The following is a 20,458-nucleotide window of genomic DNA, read 5'->3' as shown; positions in this document are numbered from 1 at the left end:
CATCCCTAACCCCATCCAAATGGCTTAATAAAAGGACATGGCTAACACTAGTTTCTATATGGTATCTTAGCTGTGACTGACTCCTCCTTCTGGTAGGACTGGGCAGACCGCATTTCTGGCTATTACTGGCATAAATCTAGGGAAAGTGGGAAAATGAGTAAGAGAGGTATAAGAATCCTGGGTTTTTCTACACAATCAAAAGTGTGGCCAGGCATGGAGGCCTAATATATATATATATATATATTATCCCAGCACTGAAGGTATATATATATATATATATATATATATTCCCAGCACTGAAGGCTGAAGGCAGGAGGATCACAAATTTGGGGCTAAATTAGTCAATTTAGCAAGACTGTCTCAAAATAGAAAATAAAAAGGTCTGGAATTGTAGCTCAGTGCAAAGGCCCTAGGTTTGATCCCCAGGAGCTAAGATTCTAGCTTGCAGCAAGTCTTTCCAAGGCTAGTTGCTAAGTGTTTGCTTAAGCAAAAGTCCTGAGGTGAAGGTAAGGCCTCGTTGCAGCTTACTGCCAAAGCCCCAGCTGTCCCTCTTTCCTGCTGCCTTGTTCCCTGGCTCTCCCCTGGGCAAGTCTCCTCAGCCAGGACATCACCTGCTTCTGCTGACTGCCGCTGCACTTCATGTGTGGTAGGCCTGGATTCCTTTTGTTTTTGAGAGAGCGCCTCAAAAACTCACTATGCAGTTCAGGCTGGCCTTGAGCTCACTTTGCAGCTCAGGGTCTCACACTTAGAAGGATCCTCCTGCCTCAGCTCCAGTGCTGGGATTACAGGCATGTGACACATCTGACTGTGCCTAGATTCTTACCTTTGCTGCGTCTCAGAACCCACCTACTCCCTGAAGTTTGGCCTCAATTTGTGCCGAAAGGCTCTGCCCTTGAGTCCCTTTCACATTTACCCTTAAGGGCCAGTTTCCTTGCTTAGCTTTCAAGACTGAGGTCATTCCTTGGGCAACCACCACTTCCCCAACAGCGTACGCCGCTGCCAATACCATGCTCTAAAAAAGGCAATTCCAAAGTGAAGAGACTTAAATCGTGGGTCCACATAAAGGATCAGTTAGATTTTAGGGGACTCACTGGGGTAACTGGACAGATTGGGCAACAATATCAAGCTGCTTTCGAAATTCTTTGTAGGACTTTCGTTCTCAAGCCTGGAATTCTTAGTTTTTTGGTGGTAGTGGTAGAATTGCTTATCATTCAGAGCAACTCTACTCATGTTACAGAAAACGTCAGTGACACTTCTTCTGTAAATAAGTTACATTCATGTCATTTTATAAATATTAATATCATAGACATAAACTCATGGGGGCTGGGGAGATAGCTCGGTGGCCTAAGCACCTGCCTGGCAAGCACAAAGACCTGGGTTCGATCCCCGGTGCTGCATGCCACGCTGGCCTGAAAGCCCGATGCCTACAATCTCAGAGCTGGGGAAGCTGAGACAGGAGCATCACAAGTCCGAGCTGTGCAGCGAGACCCTGGACCAAACAAATAAACTCATGACCAGCCTGTTTTGATAAGTTTATCTCCTTCAAATAACCAGTTCCATGGAACAGATTATGGCATCCCAATTCTTTTGAGATATAAATCATATAACATAAATTTACCCCTTTAAAGTGTGAAAACTGGGCTGGTGAGATGGCTCAGTGGTCTAAAGTACCTACTTAGAACAAGCTTAGCAAAGCACAGGGACCACGGTTCAATCCCCCAGCACCACATGCCAGCCAGCCCCGCCCCCTGGTGGGCTGAGCTGGCCACACACACACACACACACACATAAATAAATAAAAATTAAAAAAAAAATAAAGTGTGAAAACCATGGCTTCTTAGCATGTTCACGAGCTCATGGAACCATCACTTTTTTTTTTTTTTTTTTTTTGGCAGAACCAGGGATTGAACTCAGGCCCTTGCGCTTGCCAGGGAAGCGCTTAATCCACTGAGCCATCTCCTCGGCCCTTCTATCACCACTTTCTAAGTCCAGAATAGCTTCATCATCTCAAAAAGAAAGCTGGAATCTATTAGCAGTCACTGTGCCCACACCCACCTGGACAAATTTTGCCTGTTCTGCTGTGACATAGACGGCAGAATAGCAAGCACGATGTGGCGTTCGCGTGTGGCTTCACGCATGTAGCAAGCTTTCGTGGCTCACCCATGCTGTCAAGGTATCAGTGCTTGGTTCCTCTCCGGCCAAAGCTGACAGATTTCTGACTGGTCAGATGTCAGCTCAGCCCAAGGACAGCCTTTAAAACCAGCGGTTTTCACACTGTCAGGCAAGGGCACGGGCACCTAAAAGGAGCCACAGCAGAAGACTAGAGAGATCCTGGCTTTTGTTATTTTATGTATTAGGCTTTTGTAAAAACTTTTATTTGAAGAAATGCTTTACTTAAAAAAAGCTTTAATGGTACAAACTCAAGAACTTGGTATCTGAATGCATGAGGATGAGTGAAGGATTGTCCAGAACTGCCTTGTTTATAGCTTGGCAAGTGAAAGAGAAGGGTAGCCTGCTCTGAAAAATGGGGAAAACAAGAGGAGAAACTAATTAGCTCTTTGACCTGTTGAGTTTTGATGTACAGGGTACATCTCTGATTGGGATACAGCCAGCAAGATGCTTGAGAATAAAGCCTCTTATAAAAATTTTATCTTTAAGGACCGGCCAAATAGCTCAGAAGATTAACGCGCCTGCTTAGGCACACGCAGGGACTAGGGTTTGATCACAGGCATGCCGTGCTGTGCCGGGCCCCCAGGGTGCGCTGAGACAGTGACTGAGACTGGACATGGTGGCGTGTACCTGTAATGCCAGCACTTGGGAGGCTGAAAACAGGAGGATCACTATGAGTCTGATCTGTGTAGTGAGATACTGTACTAAATACATATATCAGCTCTGTGGGGTGGTACATGCTTTTGACCTCAGCACTTGGGAAGCTGAGGCAGGAGGATTGCTCTCGGTTGGAGGCCAGACTGCACTACAAAGTGAGCTTAAGGCTCTCAAGTCCAGCCTGGAATACACAGTGAGAGCCTGCCTCCAAAAACCAACCAAGGGGCTGGGGAGATGGATCAGTAGAATAAGCGTTTCCCTGGCAAAAACCAAACAAACAAACAACTCAAAAAACAAAGTTTTTATTTTGACCAGACTAATTGTATATATTTACAGGGCACAAGGTAACATTTTAATATACATTTACAACATGGAATGGTTACATCAGATTAACAGATTCATCACCTTTTTTTTTTTTTTTTGCATGGTGAAAACATTTAAAATCTATTCTTTTTAAATTTTGTTTATTTATTAGCTAGCTCAGCCTGTCCTGGGGGTGGGGCTGGTGCCCTATGTGCTGGGGACTGAACTGCAGTTCCCTGCACCTGCCTAAGCAGGTACTTTAGACCTGCTTGGCTAACTTGCCGGCCCCTAAAATCTATTCTTTTAGCAATTCTGACACATACATTACTATTTATTATGTTCTCCACTAAAGTTTGTTCTTCCTGTCTACATGAAACTCTGCATCCTCTCATCAACATCATCCCTTTCTCACATACCCTTCTCCAGCCTCTGGGAACTACTATGCTCCTCATTCATACATGGTCTGCTCTTTTAGATTCCATGAGAAAGTAAGCTCCTTTAGTGTTTGTCTTTTTGTGCTGGTTTATTTCAGTTAGCATAAGGTCCTCCAGGTTCATCCATGTTGCAAATAATGGAACTGGAAAGAAAGCTTTGGCAGATTTGATATAAAGCTTAAGATTCAGGAGTCACTTACTGGGTATATAAGCAATGAACCTCAAGTGACAGACATGGAAGTGAGTCAGGAAAACTATGAGTAGGTACTATATAACATGAGAAGAAAGTTGAAGAAGGACCTCAAGGAACACTAGCATTTTTTTTTTTTTTTTTGCGGAACCAGGGATTGAACTCAGGACCTTGCGCTTGCCAGGGAAGCGCTTATTCCACTGAGCCATTTCTCCAGCCCCACACTAGCATTTGATACTTGGTACATAAGAGGAGTCAGCTGCAGAACCAGAAATGGAGTTGGAAAGAGAAAAAAGAGGAAAGACAAACTTTATGGAGTAATGAAGCCAAGAAAAATATAAATTTCAAGTTTCCTGAGGCAGGAGTAGTGGCATACACCTGTAATCCCAGTACTCAGGAGGCTGAGGCAGGAACTTCATTGATGAGAAATACACATACACATACACATACACATACACATACATACACACACACACACACACACACATAAATGGACTTCTTGTGTTAGTAAAAAGCATAGGAGGTCATTGTTTTCAACTAAATTCCTGCTGTGAGCCCAAACAAATTAGACTAAAACTTAAAATAGTTATCTCTTCTAAAGATCTACATCACTAAACAAACTAGGCTATCAGGACAAATAACCAGATTTCCCAATCAGACCAGTTTCAATTGGCATGATAATGAATTTTGATATGTGAAAGTAACCTAAAGTAACTTGATGTTGTTGACTCGATGTTATTTTTCCAGTATTCCATCTCCCTCATGACAATCGTGCAGAGCAAGAAAATTAACTTAGAAATGACCAATTTGCTCTTTGAATCTGCTTTCTTTGGCCTTTCCTCTGCATAAACCCCCCCACCCCATCTCTCCTGTTGAGCTATTAGCAACACTTTTGCTTCATGGAATGAAGTGTTGCTCGATTCTAGAACTGCAAATAAAGCCAAACAAGATCTTTGTAACATTACCGGGCCGGCCAAATAGTTCATCGGATTAAAGGGGAATAAAGGGCAAGCATGCGCAGGGGCCGGAGATCCCCGAGATCCCTGGGCCTGCCGTGCGGCGATGGAGACTGGGAGTGGTGGCAGGAGCCTGTAATCCCAGCATTTGGGAGGCTGTAAACAGGAGAATCACTACAAATCCAATCTAGTAGTGAGACCCTGAACACCCCGTAGACCCTTCCCTAAAAGAAAGAAAGAAAGAAAGAAAGAAAGAAAGAAAGAAAGAAAGAAAGAAAGAAAGAAAAACAGGGCCGGGGAGATAGCTCAGTAGAATAAACACTTGCCTGCCAAGTGAAAGGGCCTGAGTTCAATCCCCGGTTCTGCAATCAATCAATCAATCAATCAATCAAATTGTAACATTTCCTTTTGGCAGGCGGAACAAACATAAACTAGGGCTCTAACCAGGACCTCTCAGCCGATCTTTCCTAAACTTGCAGAAGGTATAGAGAACGACTTCGCAGACAGCTAAAGCCCTAAGGCCAGACCGCGAGGGAGACAGGCTAAGCAACTGCTAAAGCAGGCCTTTTAACACTCCGGGGCTGGCTGCGAAGTTACAAAGTCGCTTGGGTGTGCGACACAAGGACCGTAGGGTGGTCCTGTGCACAACTAGAGGCGAGTGCAACGCGACTGTTCCGCACCAGATCCACGCAGCTGACAGGCGTCGCAGCGCCGCTCATTCCGTCGTCCCGAAGCGACCCCACCTCACAGGCAAGAGAAACGGCTTGGGAGGCAGGCAGCAGCAGAAAGCGAAGATCACTTGCAGTAGTTCACAATAATCTCGTCTCCAGGCGGCATCTTCTTTTTTTTTTTTTTAAATTTGACAGAACCGGGGATTGAACTCAGGCCCCTGCGCTTGCCAGGGAAGTGCTTATTCCACTGAGCCATCTCCCCGGCCCCGCGGCATCTTCTTTATTCATATAATCACCTCTCTCCCACTAAAGTAGCGAGAACTACATTCAACGCAGGAAAATTTCTGTATGAATCGATCGAGTGCCTCCGATCATTCTTGATCCCCAGCCAGATTCGTGGCTGACGGGGATGGGGGGCGGGGATGAAGTGAAATGTTTACACTTACGCAAATCTACCTCAGGAAACTGGAAAGCCTGAAGACGAGAGGAGCCCGGACCCCTCCGGCGCTCAGCAGTTGCCGCGACAGTCGAGGTACCCAGCGGCTCGAGCTTCCGGGTTTTCCCTTAAACTGCGGCCCCACGTTAACGGTTGCGCGACCAACGTGCGTACGCACGCGCCCTCAGCGGGGGTGTGGGGGGGGGAAATTTAAGTTGCCGGATCCGGAAGCGAGCCCCAGCCGGCGGGATAGCTTCCGGCGACGAATAGCTGTGATTGGTGGGAACTCATAGGGGGCGGAGCCCCTGCAATTTGAATGTGAGAAGCGGGCCCAAAGGACGGAGTGGGATGGATGCGGGGCCCTCCGCGCCGCTGAAGAGACGCCAGATGGCGACGACCACCTCAGGTACTTGGGCTGTGCAAGGACGCGGCAGGGCACCGAAGTCTGGAGCTTCGTGGGGTAAAGCGTCCAAGTCTGGCATGGGCCCCAAGAGTTGTCCAGGAGTCTAGAATGGCGCCGGGCTGGGAGAGGAAGATGAAAGTGTCAGGGCTCGCGAGTGCGTCCATCCTTTGCCCTCACTGTTGTCTGCCCTCCACTTGGGTCCATGGACTCAGGCACAGAGCTTGATTCGAGCCCGACACAGTGTCATTCATCAGCTCTTGAAAATGGGCAACTTAGCCATTCTCTATATGGAAGTTTTCCTGCCTGGAAAATGGTGCATGAATATGAAGCATTTACTGAGCTTTCAGCAAGTACCAGACGCTGTATCAAGTATCCTCAGGCCTGTTTGTTGGATGGGTCTTGATAAATTGCCTAAACTGGGCTGAAATTTGTGATCCTTCAGCCTCAACCTCCCAAAGTGCTTGCATTATAGGCATTTGCCACTATACCAGTTTTATTCTAGGCATCTTTATGTGAGTAGTCCCCTAACAACATAATAAGTAGGTATTTAATTCCCATTTTACAGATAAGGAAATTGAGGCACCAGGTTATTTAGCTGTGACGGAGTTGGGGATTTGAACCCAAGTCACCTTTATGCTGAATAATGAAGCCACCTACCATGTGCTAGTCGTATGGTATATATTACCTGTTCTTCTAATTCTCATAAAGCACTCTGAGGCCTCCCCTACCCACCCCATTTATAGACAAGGAATACAAGATGCATGGATGTTAAGTCATGTCTCCTAGGTCAAAAGCCAACAAATGTTAGAGCTGAAATTTAAATCCAGCCGTCTGATCTGAGCCTACATTCTTCATCAGACTTCCCTTCCCCTGGTATTGATACTGAGCTGCCGTAAGTGCTTATATATGTTTTCTTTCTCTTTTCTCTCAGACTGAGCATTCGTGGCTTCCATGAACCTCCTCAGTGTTTTTGTTTTTTTCTTGGTCTGTATCTGCTCTACAGTCACTAAGCATGGTTTTCATCTTGGACACCATCTCTGCTGTTATCTGAGACATTGTTTCTGATTTGATTGTTTTTCTAGAGCTTTGTTCAGTTGCTTTGCTGTTAGCACTTCAGAGAGGCCAGGTGGGTGGCTTTCAGATTTTCCACCTCATTGCTCCCTGGGTTTGCCCATGGTGAACTGGGTATTTGGGGTTGCATCTCATTTAAGTGTCTTCCTTTTTTAGTTTAATTCCGGGGGTGATGCTTATAAATTGCCTATGGTGTGTTGTTTTGTTGCTAGCGTTTACATCCCTTAGGAAATGACTACGTCTATGGGTGTCTTCCAGGTGTAGATGGTTTTGGGGTTTGATTCTGTTACATCATCCTACTGTTTCAGTTGGTTGGGGATGAGAATCACTGCCTGCTTGGCCCAGCCCCTGGTTCTTTGGCACTTTGTCAATCTCAGTCTTAGAATATGAAGAACAGCTATTTAGAACAATTATGTTGTTTTGGCTATGGTGGTATCAGCAATGACAGTAGCATCAAACAGCCTAGAAAATGACAAACTGAGGTAACCATTAATTTGCTACCTTTAACGGTGTGAACTAGATTTGTAGTAATAAACTAGATTTGTGGTTATATAACAAAATCTGAAACAAGCTAGAAAATTATATGCAACCCATAAGTCCTTAATATGTCAATTTTCCCCTCTGGTTAAAGATTAAAATGGGTTAGGGAGAAACTAGAGAAGTAGAGGAAGAGACTAGAAGTAAAACTGGAAGACAAAGAGGGATCAAGATAACTTTGGGAAACTGGTGCAGAAAACTAGAGTGAGAAAAGGAAGAGATAAAAAGAACAGAAACACAAACAGCCACAGAGAGGCTGGAAACTACATTCACATTCATATAAACAGAAGATCAAACAATGAAGGAGAACAAAAGGAAAAAACAGAAACAAAACCACCACCACAACAAAAAACAAAAGAGAGAGGGAAAAAGAAAGAGAAAGTCCATTTCCAGGTTTGTCTGCTGTCATCTTGAGGAGGCAGGAGTCCCAATGCATGCCAGTTTATCCCAGCAAGCTAGCAGTGGCTTTTTGGTGGGGTAGTGGGTAATCTCAGTGAGCCTGCATCTTCTGGCCAAGACCAGACTCGTTCGGCCTGTAGCTGTCAGCACACCTTCTGTGGGCTTGAGCCCAGCTGGGAGCTACGAGATGGAACCAGCAGCTGCAGCTGAGTTCTGAGCTCAGTTGGCCCTTTTCCAAGATGGCTCTTGGCCAGTCACTCTCTCATGCAGGGCAACTGAGCCCTCAGCACTCAAGCCTGCCAGCTAGTGTATTTCTTTATGTGCACTGTTGCATCTGTCCTTCAAGGCCTCTGGGGTTGCCATATATCCTCAGGTTTGAATCACTTCTCTCTCAAGGAGAAGGTACTGCAGGTTACTTCCTTCTTCCTTAAAGATTCTCTCTTCATTTTCTCCACGGGCTTCAATTTGCACTTCAGAATTTGCACTTCAGATGCTTCTTGGGTCCAGGGGACCCACTCCCCCCATGTCTTCCTTATATTACTATATTCCAGCATCTGTGTGTAGATTCTCACAGAGGCTTTCTTTTTTTTTTTTTTAAATTTTATTTGTGTGTGTGTGTGTGTGTGGCCAGCTCAGCCCACCAGGGGGCGGGGCTGGCTGGCATGTGGTGCTGGGGGATTGAACCGCGGACCCTGTGCTTTTGCCAAGCTTGTTCCAAGTAGGTGCTTTAGACCACTGATCCATCTCACCAGCCCTCACAGAGGCTTTCTGTACTCAGCATTCCACCATCTCGGTGCTTCCCTTAGACATTTTTTTTTTGGGGGTGGTGCCAGGGATCAAACTCAGGACCTTGCACTTGCCAGACAAGCGCTTAGTCCACTGAGCTATCTCCCCAGCCCCTAGACATTTGTTTTCAAATTTCTTTTCTTGGAGCCAGGGAGATAGCTCAGTAGAATAAGCGCTTGTCTGGCAAGTGCAAGGCCCTGAGTTCAATCCTCAGTTCCACCAAATAAATAAATAATAAATAAATAAATAATAAAATAAAATAAAAATAAATTAAAAAAATAAATTTCTTTTCTCTCAAAAAACCTTGGGAAAGTGACACATAGGAGACTTCTGCATAGTTTTTGAAAAATCCCTGAGCTTTCAGCCAGAACCGCCATCTTCTAGTAATTTGCCAAAATAACTAATACAAAGGGCAAGAGGAGGGGAACCTGGTATATGTTTTCCAGGCCTTTTAGAAAACGTGGTTGTTCCTTTGGCCACATATATGTGAATCTACAAAAAGGGTGATATTGTAGACATCAAGGGAACGGGTACTGTGCAAAAAGGAACGCCTCACAAATGTTACCATGGCAAAACGGGAAGAGTCTACAACGTTACCCAGCATGCTGTTGGCATTGTTGTAAACAAGCAAGTTAAGGGCAAGATACTTGCCAAGAGGATTAATGTGCGTATTGAGCATATTAAACACTCAAAAAGTCGTGATAGCTTCCTGAAACGTGTCAAGGAAAATGATCAGAAAAAGAAGGAAGCCAAAGAGAGAGATACCTGGGTTCAACTGAAGCACCAGCCTGCCCCTCCGAGAGAAGCACACTTTGTGAGGACCAATGGAAAGGAACCCGAGTTGTTGGAACCCATTCCCTAGGAATTCATGGCATAACCTGGGGGTGTTGCTCTGCCATTCAGCACCTAATTGGCAGCTTTAGTGTTCTAGGTCCTATGTAAAAATAAAATCATCCTGTGTTGTAAGGGTGATTTTCTTAGTTGAACAGGTATGTGGTGCCTTCTTACCTCAGAAATATTTGCAGCAGATTTTCACTGTACCTAGTAATTGTATTTTCTTGCAGAAAGAAATTGCTGAGGTGGGGGCCTGCCCCTTAGCTCAGTTCTTTAAGTGGCTGCTTCAACAAAGCAGTCAGGCTCAGGTTGTTGTGGTTCGATCCCTACAACTCAAGCCAGCCAAACCTGCCCTGAAGGCATTCGGAGCAAAAAAAAAAAAAAAAAAAATCCTGCCTTTTAGGGGCTGGGGAGATGGCTCAATGGAATAAGCGCTTCCCTGGCAAGCACAAGGGCCTGAGTTCAATCCCCGGTTCCAAAAAAAAAAAAAAAAAAAAGAAGTTGCTGAGGTATTATGCAGGTATATACCCAAAAATTCATATATTTATAAAATATTTATATTGGTTTGAAGATCTTGTAAATCATCATGGGGAAAAGATGTATCAAAATAAATGGAAGTCACTTCAGAAACAAACTTAAGTCCATTTCAGTTAAATAAATTGTTTAAAGGAAAAAAGAAAAAGAAAAATCAGTGAAGCCCTTGCATTTCTTTTTTATCCACACACATGCATGTGTGGGTGTTTACCTGCTTGCTTCTAACTCTCAGGATTCCCATGAAGAAATGAGGACTAAGCGCCCAAGTGCCTTGTAAGCCATAAATGAGAAGTGGTGCTGTTGGCCCCGTGTGTCAGGGGAACAGAGATTTCAGGGTTTTTTTGTTTGTTTTTTTCTTTTAATAAAGGGTCTTGTTACACAGTTCAGGCTGGCCTTTGTATCCTAGGCTGGTCTTGAATGATCCTCCTGCCTCAGCCTCCCAAATGCTGGGGTTATAGGCATATGCCACCATGCCTAGCCAGAGATTGTTTTTAAAACAGACCATCTGCTTACGTGCGTGCTTTACTTATGTGTAGGATTCTTTCCAAGAATAATCTGTCTCCCTTTTCGTCTTGCTATTTCTATTGCAGCAACATTTTTTTCTTCCTTTCTAAAAGCCTCTGGCTCCTGGTAACCAGCTGCTACCACCAGCAAGGAGAAGCACTGCCAAGAGCTCTCCCAGTCGGCACATGAAGGGAGGCATCCTGGTTAAAAGCACATGTGGGAGAGAAGAGAGTTAGCTTTGAATTCTATTAGCTGTGAAGTTTAGTGTGCTTTCCTCCAAGGTAAACTAGAGAGAGTAATACCTCCTCCTTTTTTTTTCCAGTTTACTTAATCCTGACAAAAATAGAGCCTGTTTTAGGTTTCTGATGATACAAATAAGTCATACTTGTTATTTTATTCAAATGCCTTAGATTTTATCATTGGAAGCAAGCTAAATGAAAAGCTTATGAGACAGAATTATACGTCAGTGCCTTTTGCGGACAAAGATGGGACAGCAAAGGACTGGCAGTTGCTCCTCAACCTGATCCTTGCTATGATGTCCACCCACAGTGTGATTGTTTTCTAAAAATGCAAACATTAGGGTTGGGGAGATAGCTCAGAGGCATAAGCAGCTACCTGGCAAATGCATGGTCCCCAGTTCAATTCCCGGCCCCACATGCTGTGCCGGCCAGAACAGGGCATGGTGGCGTACACCTGCAATACTCGGGAGGATGAGACAGGAGAGCACTGTGAATTTAAAGTCAGCCTAAACTATATAGCAAGATCCTGTCTCAACCCTTTCCCCACAAATTCCAATTCATACCTGGTGTCAGGAGGAATCAGATGTCAAATCTTTTAATCTTGAGAATGACTCTGTAAAGTGCTGGTCTAATATACCTTGGGAACTCAGAACCAGCCCCAGCAGCAGCAGCAACATGCTGGCAGCTTGTCAGGAAGGCAGTGTGAGGCATCACCCCACGAATGAAGCTGAATCTGAATTTTAACGAGATGTTCTGGATTATTTGTGTCACCGTTTGAGAAGTTTGTGTATTCCAGTGACCCTGTGTGCATAACGGGGGTATCTTTGTGGGGAAGTTGGGGCTTCTCTGGAATGAAGCCTCAGACTGACTTAACCCCTGTTTTATTAAGAAACAAACAAGGGTGTGGTGTTCCACTGATCAGGGTTGGACATTTGAAAGTAGGAAGGCGTGCAGACAGCCATGCTGAGTGGCTGGCTTTATCAGGCTGCTCTCAGGGTGCTCTTCCATGTTTCACCAGCAAGGCTCTGTCCGAGCTGCTAGAATACCTGGTCTGCAGGCTGTTCCCGCTCCTCAGGGTCTGCAGCTTTCTGGCAAGTCAATCTGAGCAGATGTAGCCCATTAGCGCTTTGAGGAACTCCACGCTTGCAGAGGAGGGAAGGGGCTGGCTGGAGCTTGGGGTTCCCCCACAGCACAGTCCTCCCCCAAGGGAGCTGGGGTCTGAGCCTCCTCACAGAATTGCTCCTGCTTTGCTGTGCTACCACCATACTTCATACCCTAAATTTCTCTCTTCCAGGAGCTGGTCGCTGTCATCTAAGCAAGATAGGAACTGGCCGGCGCCCTCCTCCAGCTAGAGTAAGGGTGGCTGTGCGACTGCGGCCATTTTTGGATGAAACAGCGGGAACGAGCGAGCCCTCCTGTGTACGGGCCATAGACAGCTGCTCTCTTGAGGTTGCCAACTGGAGGAACTATCAGGAGACTCTCAAGTACCAGTAAGGTTCAGGCCACTCCCTCTCCTTGGCCTGTGGTTGTCACTGGCCCAGCTTGTTTTTCAGACCTGCCTCCCTAGCATCCTGCTCCCTCTTGAGTACTGTTTGCTGAACCTTCATTTGTTCATTTAGGAAATGTCCCTGGGTGCCCAATGTGACTGTTCCTTTGGGGAAGGGCAAATGCTGAATCGGACACATTATTGTTCAGTCTCATGGAGGGTATGAGGGCAAAGGGAGGGAGAAACAGCAAGAGGAATGGAGAGAGCCCCCCAAGGAGCCTGCCATACCCAGGAAAGGGTGGGATGATATAGACTGGCCAGCCAGCCCAGCTGAGCTGGGTGTATCAGAGAAGACCACCCAGATTTGTGAGACAGAACTCACAGGGACAACTCCTTTCAAATTCTACTAGGAATTTAAGCTCAGTCTCCTTGGCCTGTTATTTTAGGTTAAGGAGTAGCAGACCACAGCCTGTAGTCAAATCAGACCAGGAGTCTTTGTAAATAGTTTTATGACTTATTTATTTATTGTCCTTAGCTACTTTGGACTCCTGTTGCAAAGTTAAGTAACTGTGAAAGGAACCAAATGGCCTACAAAACCTGAAACATTTACTATTTGGTTCTTTCTAGAAAGCCTGCTGGCTCCCATTCTAGGCTCTTAATACTTTTGCTTCAGGTTCTGGTTTGGTTTTGTTTTTGTTTCAGGCTATCCTTGAACTGACTTTGTAGCCCAGTCTGGCCTCAACTCACTGCAGTCTTCTGCCTCAGCCTCCTGAGTGCTGGGATTAAAGGCATGTGCCACCATGCCCGGCAACTTTAGTTTCTTTTTGGCCTCATCCCACCATGTATTTTTGATCCTTGCTGCAGCCTAAAGCACCGCCTGCCTTCCAGAGTATAGTGCATGGGCCATAGATGTGCTGTATTTAGTACAGGCATCAGCAGTGCCCATTCCTCAGACTCTCAGTAGTGGGTCATTTCTGCTTTCCTAACTTCAGTACAGACCCTGAACAAGTGTTCTGTGGATTCTTTTAAGGTCTTTAAGCAGGATTAAATTTGGATGGTTTCAACCTGAAACCAGTATCTCCTAGGTCTGGGTGTCTGCACAACCCCCTGCTGATGTCATCCTCCTTACCCTCTACAGGTTTGATGCCTTCTATGGGGAGAGGAGCTCTCAGCAAGACATCTATGCAGGTTCGGTGCAACCCATCCTGAGGCACCTTCTGGAAGGGCAGAATGCCAGTGTACTTGCCTATGGGCCTACAGGAGCAGGTAAGGGACCTAAAGTGGAATAGCTATGGGTCAGGGAATGCCAGGGAGATGGAGAGCATAACCTTATAGCCTTCTTTACTCTTCCCCAGGCAAGACACATACAATGCTGGGCAGCCCAGAGCAACCTGGAGTGATTCCTCGGGCACTCATGGACCTCCTGCAGCTCACAAGAGAGGAGGGTGCTGAGGGCCGGCCATGGGCTCTTTCTGTCACTATGTCCTACTTAGAGATCTACCAGGAAAAGGTGAGGCCTGTCTCAGGTTAGGGAGGGAAGAAACAAAGGGTCAGGAAGTTCTAGAATATGAAGCTCTGCTCTGTAAGGAGGTGAGATGAGGGCTGGAGACAGAGGCTAAGATGGTAGAGAGTACAACTCTGAGAATCTTAACAGGAAAGACTAACCCCCAGGAAGTAACCTGAGCATGGAAAATAGGCCCCACCTGTCAATGCTCAAACAGGTATTAGACCTCTTGGACCCTGCATCAGGAGACCTGGTGATCCGAGAAGACTGTCGGGGAAATATCCTGATTCCAGGCCTCACGCAGAAGCCCATCACTAGCTTCACTGATTTTGAGCGACACTTCCTGCCAGCCAGTGGAAATCGGACTGTAGGAGCCACCCGGCTCAACCAGCGCTCCTCCCGCAGTCATGCAGTGCTCCTGGTCAAGGTTAGGCCCACTGACAGAGGTGGGGACCCAGGAAGCGCGTGGAGCCTGAACTAAGCCTGGTGCACTTGCCCTTTCTCCAGGTGGATCAGCGGGAGCGTTTGGCCCCATTTCGACAGCGGGAGGGAAAACTCTACCTGATTGACTTGGCTGGCTCAGAGGACAACCGGCGCACGGGCAACCGGGGCCTCCGGCTCAAAGAGAGCGGAGCCATCAACGCCTCCCTTTTTGTACTGGGCAAGGTGGTGGATGCACTGAACCAGGGCCTGCCTCGTGTGCCCTATCGGGATAGCAAGCTCACCCGCCTCCTGCAGGTCAGATTCACCTGTGTTGGGGCAAAAGGAACTGGAACGGGAGGTTGTAGGTTTGCAGGGGCATGGGTAGTCGCAGTAAGGAGCAGGAAGGCTGGGGTTCTGACCCACTCACGGCAGTCTCCACCCCCAGGACTCTCTGGGTGGCTCGGCCCACAGCATCCTCATTGCCAACATTGCTCCCGAGAGACGTTTTTATCTAGACACGGTCTCTGCACTCAACTTCGCTGCTCGGTCGAAGGAAGTGGTCAACCGGCCTTTCACCAACGAGAGCCTGCAGCTTCATGGTGAGGACTAGGGGAGGCAGGGGCAGAAAGGCCACCAAGCAGTACCACGGCTGGCCATGTCCCTCCTCCTCACAACCCCTCAATATTTTCCTAGTCTTGCCACCTGTTAAGCTGTCTCAGAAAGAACTGCTAGGCCCATCTGAGGCCAAGAGAGCCCGAGGCTCTGAGGAAGAAGAGACTGGGAGCCCCAAGCCTGCAGCAGCTCCAGTGCCTGCCTCCCAGAGGTTCAGGTGAGCCATGGCCTTGGGTGTGACGCCTTCTCCCTGAGGCTAGCTTAGTGCCAGAGACAGTGAAATTGTTTCTACTGCTGCTTTCACTGAAGCACTAAGACCATTCTGTCCGTTGCTGCTCACTGGGGACCTCAGGAGACTTCCTTCTGGGGCTTCCCTTCCTTTCCATTCTCCAGTCTCCTTATGCTGTCAACAAAACCTCTTTGGGCAGCTGTTCCAAGGATGAGTAGCTTTGCTTCTGGCGCATCAGGTCTGGGGATAAGAACAGAGCCAGCGGCTAGGATGAGGTGAGGAGAGACCTCACCAGACTTCTCCTTCTGTGTGCCTGCGCCAGCCTCTGAGGCTCTCCAAGAAGACTTGCCATCCTGATGTTACTTTGCTCTTACCCTCAGTCCCAACATAGTCCAAGTCTCTTTTGCATGTGGCCCTGTACCAGTTCTGGCGGCCCCACCTTCAGTTCTGCCCTGTATGTACCAGTGAGGTTACCTCTGTCTAGCAGCCTTGCATTCTGCTTGGTCACATGATCCTCCTGGAATCAAATAGCCAAGTGCAGTTCTAACTGCCTGTCTTTAGCCCTTGTCCAGATAAAGACTTTAAGCTGTGTAAATGCTAAGACTACTGAGCAGAGGTGACCTGAGAAGGCCAGTGGTCACTACAGACTGCCCCATAAGGCTGGTACAGTTGAAGGTGTTGCGTACCAATGGTGCTTGCTAGTCGTGAACCATTTCTCAATGTTGTCTTTTCTAAGCCATCTGCCCATAGTCCTGTCTTCTCTGTGCACAGACTGAAACTTCCATGTGTGAGCAGGTAGCTCTTGTCTGATAGGAATTCTGGTCAAGGTGGGGGTCAGAGATGGGGCAGGCCAACCCTAGATAACCTAGGAGGTCAGGTTAAGCACACAGTACAGAGGAGTGGGAGGAGCACTGCTTGTTCTGTGAGAGCTATTGGTCTCATCCTATTCTCTTAAGCACTAGCATATAAAGAATAGGACACAGGCTCTGTCCTCAAGAAGCTCGTTCACAGTGTACCAAAGAAATGCTCAGTTAAGCTGGGCATCATGGAAAAGATGGCATCAAACTGACTTTGATAGATAATTAATGTAAGAGGTGAGGGGGAAAATTCCAGTCAGAAGGAATGAATATTGGACAGATAGCCAGGACTCTGCTTAAATAAGCCTTTTGCACTGTTCGCAGGGTCAAGGTTTGGTTTTTGAGGCTTTAGTGGCTGTCAGCTCTGCTAGATTCTTCCCAGCTGCTTTTCCAAATAGGCTGGCCCTCAGCTCCATCACCCTATTATTTTTTTATTTTCCGAATTAGGTAGTGAGTACCTTCAGAAGTGGATAGTTTTGTAGATTCCTGATACCTAGTGCTTAGTACCCATTAAGTACTTGTTCTTTGCTATTCTGGCATCCCCAGGAGGTTACTTCACCTGCTAAGACACTGTCCAGAGCAGCTAGCTGGCTTGTTCATTATTGGCCAGCAAGCTCACCTCAGGGTTATGGACCCTCACACGATATGCCAAGTAAAGGGATGAGGAGGGGAATCCTGCTGCTGGAGGTGGTGTTGAGAGAGCAGGGTAGCAGGAATTAACTACTTTGTGCAGCCCCCTGCAGAAGCTAAGCAATATGGACCCAGCCATGCTGGAACGCCTCTTGAGCTTGGACCGCATGCTGGGCTCCCAGGGCAGCCAGGGGACACCTTTGCTAAACACCCCCAAGCGAGAGCGAATGGTGCTTCTGAAGACAGTGGAAGAGAAGGACTTGGAGATTGAGGTGAGTGTTGGAAGAAACAACTATGATTTCAGTGGTCTTAAGCAATCCTAACATCTTCAGACAGGGTAGGGCATTCAGGTTGGACTAGAGTTTTCAGGTTGGGTTATAAGTTTTTTGGCTTCTGCTCAAGTGTCCTTAGTATGATTCAACTTTGAAAAATAATTGACATCAGATGAAAAGAGGTATAGGGCTGGCGATATAGCTCACTGGCGCAGCGCCTGTCTGGCAAGCACAAGGTGCTGAGTTCATTTCTGGTGCTGAAAAAAAAATTCCAAAACAACCCCATTACATGTGAATTTCTCAAAATTCAGGACCCTTTGTTAGTCTTCCACTTCATAAAGAGGCTTGTTTGACCTCTGGTAGCCCCTGATTATTAGAAGACCCTTAGTTATTTTGGGCTTCACTTGTGTTCTGGCAGCTTCTCCCACTGGTTCTAGTACTGTCCTCTTGGGCCTCAGACTTTGCCTACTCTTCTTCCTAATTTGCTACTTTAGTGTTGGGTTTAGGTCACATCTTTCCTTGTTTCATCAGAGACTTAAGATGAAACAAAAAGAGCTGGAGGCCAAGGTACTGGCCCAGGAGGCAGCGGAGGAAGAGGCGAAGGAGAACGCTGTCTCATTGCTTCGACCCCTTCCCTGCCACACAGTCACAGTGGCAAAGCCCCTGAAAAAGGCTGTGGTGATGCCCCTACAACTGAGTAAGTTTGGCTCCAGCATCCAGGAGGATGCAGAAAACCTAGGTCGGGGAGGCGGGGGGGGGGGGGGGCTGCTTAGTTGGAACAGCTATCCTCTTGCCCTGGTGCTGTCCCACCTTACACCATTCCCAGGAAGGGCTGAGGATTGGCAGCAGTGCTGGGTGCTTTGCACCAGGGTAGTAATGGCAAACCTTTCAGAGGCTGAGTGCCCCCAAACCTACTTAATCAGTGTCAACACTGCAATTAAACTTGAGCACTCAGCTGTTGGGGCAAAGCTGAGGGGACTTGGCTTATGTGCTGACAGCGCTCGCTGCAGCATGCGTGTGTCTGCGACCACAGCTCTGAGGTGTTTAACACAATGGGGCAGATAGACAAGTGTGTGATTCTATTGCAAGACCAGCTGAGACTACTTTCAGATACAGGTAGAAGAAAGATCACATAGAGACGTACGAAACGGCTAGAGAAGCAAAGAATCAGGATGGGAGAAGGAAGTGGTTATGGGAGGGAGAAAGGTTCTTCTCTGCCCTCATCCCTCTTCTCAATGCTTGTTCACAGTTCAGGAGCAGGCATCATCTCCACATGCTGAGATCCATATCCTGAAGAAGAAAGGGCGCAAAAGAAAGGTGAGGGCTGGGGAGATAGCTCAAGGGCATAAGTGCCTGCCTGGCAAGCCTGAGGTCCTGAGTTCAATCCCCAGTACCCCCCCCCAAAAAAAAGGTGAGAGTAGCTGGGGACATAAGCTATGCCTTAGGCCTAGGAAGCTCACGACGTGACTGATGCCTGCCGTTGTCTGCCAGCTTATGTTCCACACGCAGGGAGGGTACCTTGAAAAGTATTTAGGATGGAATGGAATGATGCAGATATTTCTCAGTGGCTGTCCACTCACTAGCTGTTTCCTTTCTTCATGATGGTTCCCATTCTGTCGCGTCCTGCTGACAGGATACAGTGTGTAGCTTGGCTTTGGCCCTCTACAAACTTAGGGGAAATATTATCAAGGACTCCAAGAGTCAACACTCACACAGTGTTTACACACTCAAAATGTAACCGAAGAACTCACCCAAAACTGCGGGTGTATTTGTGTATGTACATATTATTTATTGATTTCTCATTCTTTCCTGGCAAGACACTTCCCCCCTGGGTCCTGGGGGTCAACCCAAAGGCTTCTTGCCGGTACCACTTTACGCACACCCACCCCATGTAAGAGGAGTTTGTCTTTTATGCTCAATTCACTGGACCTTCACACTCCCTAGAACTGTACTAACTGGCATCAACCTAAAGTCGAGACAATAAGGAGCAAGGAGGAGAACCAGAGGGGAGGAATTTGGGGTCATTTGACCAGAGGGAAGCGGCTGGAGAGGTGGGCCAGGAGCTGCAGCAGGCCCGCCCGCTCTGCCGCGGGACCTGGCACTCGCGCCCCTTGCTCGCAGCTGAAGTCCCTGGATGCCTCGGAGCCGGAGGAGAAGCCCCAGGACTGCTGGGAGCTGGAGATCAGCCCTGAGCTGCTGGCCCAGGGGCGCCAGAAGATACTGGATCTGCTTAACGAGGGTTCTGCCCGGGACCTGCGCAGCCTGCAGCGCATCGGCCAGAAGAAGGCCCAGCTCATCGTGGGCTGGAGGCAGCTCCACGGCCCCTTCGGGCAGGTAACGGAAGGTGTGGGGAGGGCCGCCGGGGGCGCTTGGCGGGCCGCGCGGCCCCTTCCCCACCGCGGCTGTCTCCGCAGGTGGAGGACCTGGAGCGCGTGGAAGGCATCTCTGCCAAGCAGATGGAGTCGTTCCTGAAGGTCAGGTCAAGCGGGCCCTTATCCGAACCAGCGCCGCGCTGCCGCGCCCGGGAGCACCCGCCCCTAACGCTGCTTCCCTCCCCCTCTCTTGCAGGCGAACATCCTGGGCCTGGCTGCTGGCCAACGCTCTGGCTCCTCCTGACTGCTGTCGGCACACAGCTATTTTTTTAACCCTTGTATAACCTCCCGCGGTGTAAATACAGTTATTACTCCTGTGCTTCAGCCTGATTTTTGGGACGATGGGGGCGGGACCGGAGGTGTAATTGTCCTTGGAGTTGGCCGAGAGCAGTGCCAACAAACTTCTGTGAGCGCCATCTTTGCGAAGCCACGAACCAGCGCCAAGATTGTAAATAAACCACAGGAATGGATAGGGGAGAAGACGGTGGCCGAGACGAATCAAAAAACTGAAGCGAAAGAACGAGGGCAACCACGACCGTTAGGCGGGTGCGCGCTTCGAGTTTAGCCCCGCCCCAGCCGTACCCCCGGCGCGCGCTCCCTCATTCTCCCGCTCAGCAGGGACAGCGGTATTGTGTGCGCGTGCGCGCGAAATAACGGCCGCTGGCGGAGGGAGGTGGGGGTGAATTGTTCAAGGGAGGGGGAAGAGAAGCCACCCATCTCCCGCGCGCCCACCACCTGCGCCATCGTCAGCCAATCAGCAGCCGTCTCAGGGGTCTCGCGCTTGAGGCGACTCAGGCTGCTGGGTGGCTCCCCGGCCCTCCTCCCGCCAGTCCCTCCCGCACCTGCCCCCTCCCGCTAGCCTTGCGCGCGCTCGCGCTCGCGCCCGCTCCAGCCTCCACAGTGTCCTCGCGCCCCCCGCCCGCCCTCCCTTCCTCCCTCCCTCCCTCCCC

The 20,458-nt window shown here is 48.2% G+C and overlaps 1 protein-coding gene across 2 annotated transcripts; it reads left to right on the top strand.

Annotated features, from left to right (window-relative positions):
* The first annotated feature begins 5,664 nt into the window (after positions 1-5,664).
* Positions 5,665-19,827, top strand: Kif22 (kinesin family member 22). 2 transcript variants are annotated; one of them, XM_023721693.1, is made up of 14 exons: positions 5,665-5,912; positions 12,418-12,613; positions 13,748-13,875; positions 13,965-14,119; positions 14,331-14,540; positions 14,621-14,851; positions 14,982-15,135; positions 15,230-15,365; positions 16,968-17,136; positions 17,668-17,833; positions 18,386-18,453; positions 19,258-19,470; positions 19,551-19,610; positions 19,705-19,827. In XM_023721693.1, exons 1-14 carry the CDS (start codon positions 5,813-5,815, stop codon positions 19,750-19,752), a joined length of 2,034 nt encoding a protein of 677 aa, XP_023577461.1. In that variant the 5' UTR covers positions 5,665-5,812; the 3' UTR covers positions 19,753-19,827. The 2 variants fall into 2 exon arrangements, with proteins under 2 accessions (XP_023577461.1, XP_004623021.1); XM_004622964.2 differs by lacking the exon at positions 5,665-5,912 and adding an exon at positions 6,141-6,222.
* The last annotated feature ends 631 nt before the right edge of the window (positions 19,828-20,458 follow it).

This window comes from Octodon degus, unplaced genomic scaffold, assembly GCF_000260255.1.
Source record: "Octodon degus isolate 3935 unplaced genomic scaffold, OctDeg1.0 scaffold00001, whole genome shotgun sequence".
Lineage (NCBI taxonomy): Eukaryota > Metazoa > Chordata > Mammalia > Rodentia > Octodontidae > Octodon > Octodon degus.
This window is presented reverse-complemented; position numbering and strand designations above follow the sequence as displayed.

Coding starts and splice junctions, on each gene's coding strand:
- Kif22 (XM_023721693.1), top strand. CDS start 5,813: ATGTTTACACTTACGCAAATCTACCTCAGGAAACTGGAAAGCCTGAAG. Junction 13,876..13,964: donor CTATGGGCCTACAGGAGCAG/GTAAGGGACCTA, acceptor ACTCTTCCCCAG/GCAAGACACATACAATGCTG. Junction 14,852..14,981: donor AGCTCACCCGCCTCCTGCAG/GTCAGATTCACC, acceptor CTCCACCCCCAG/GACTCTCTGGGTGGCTCGGC.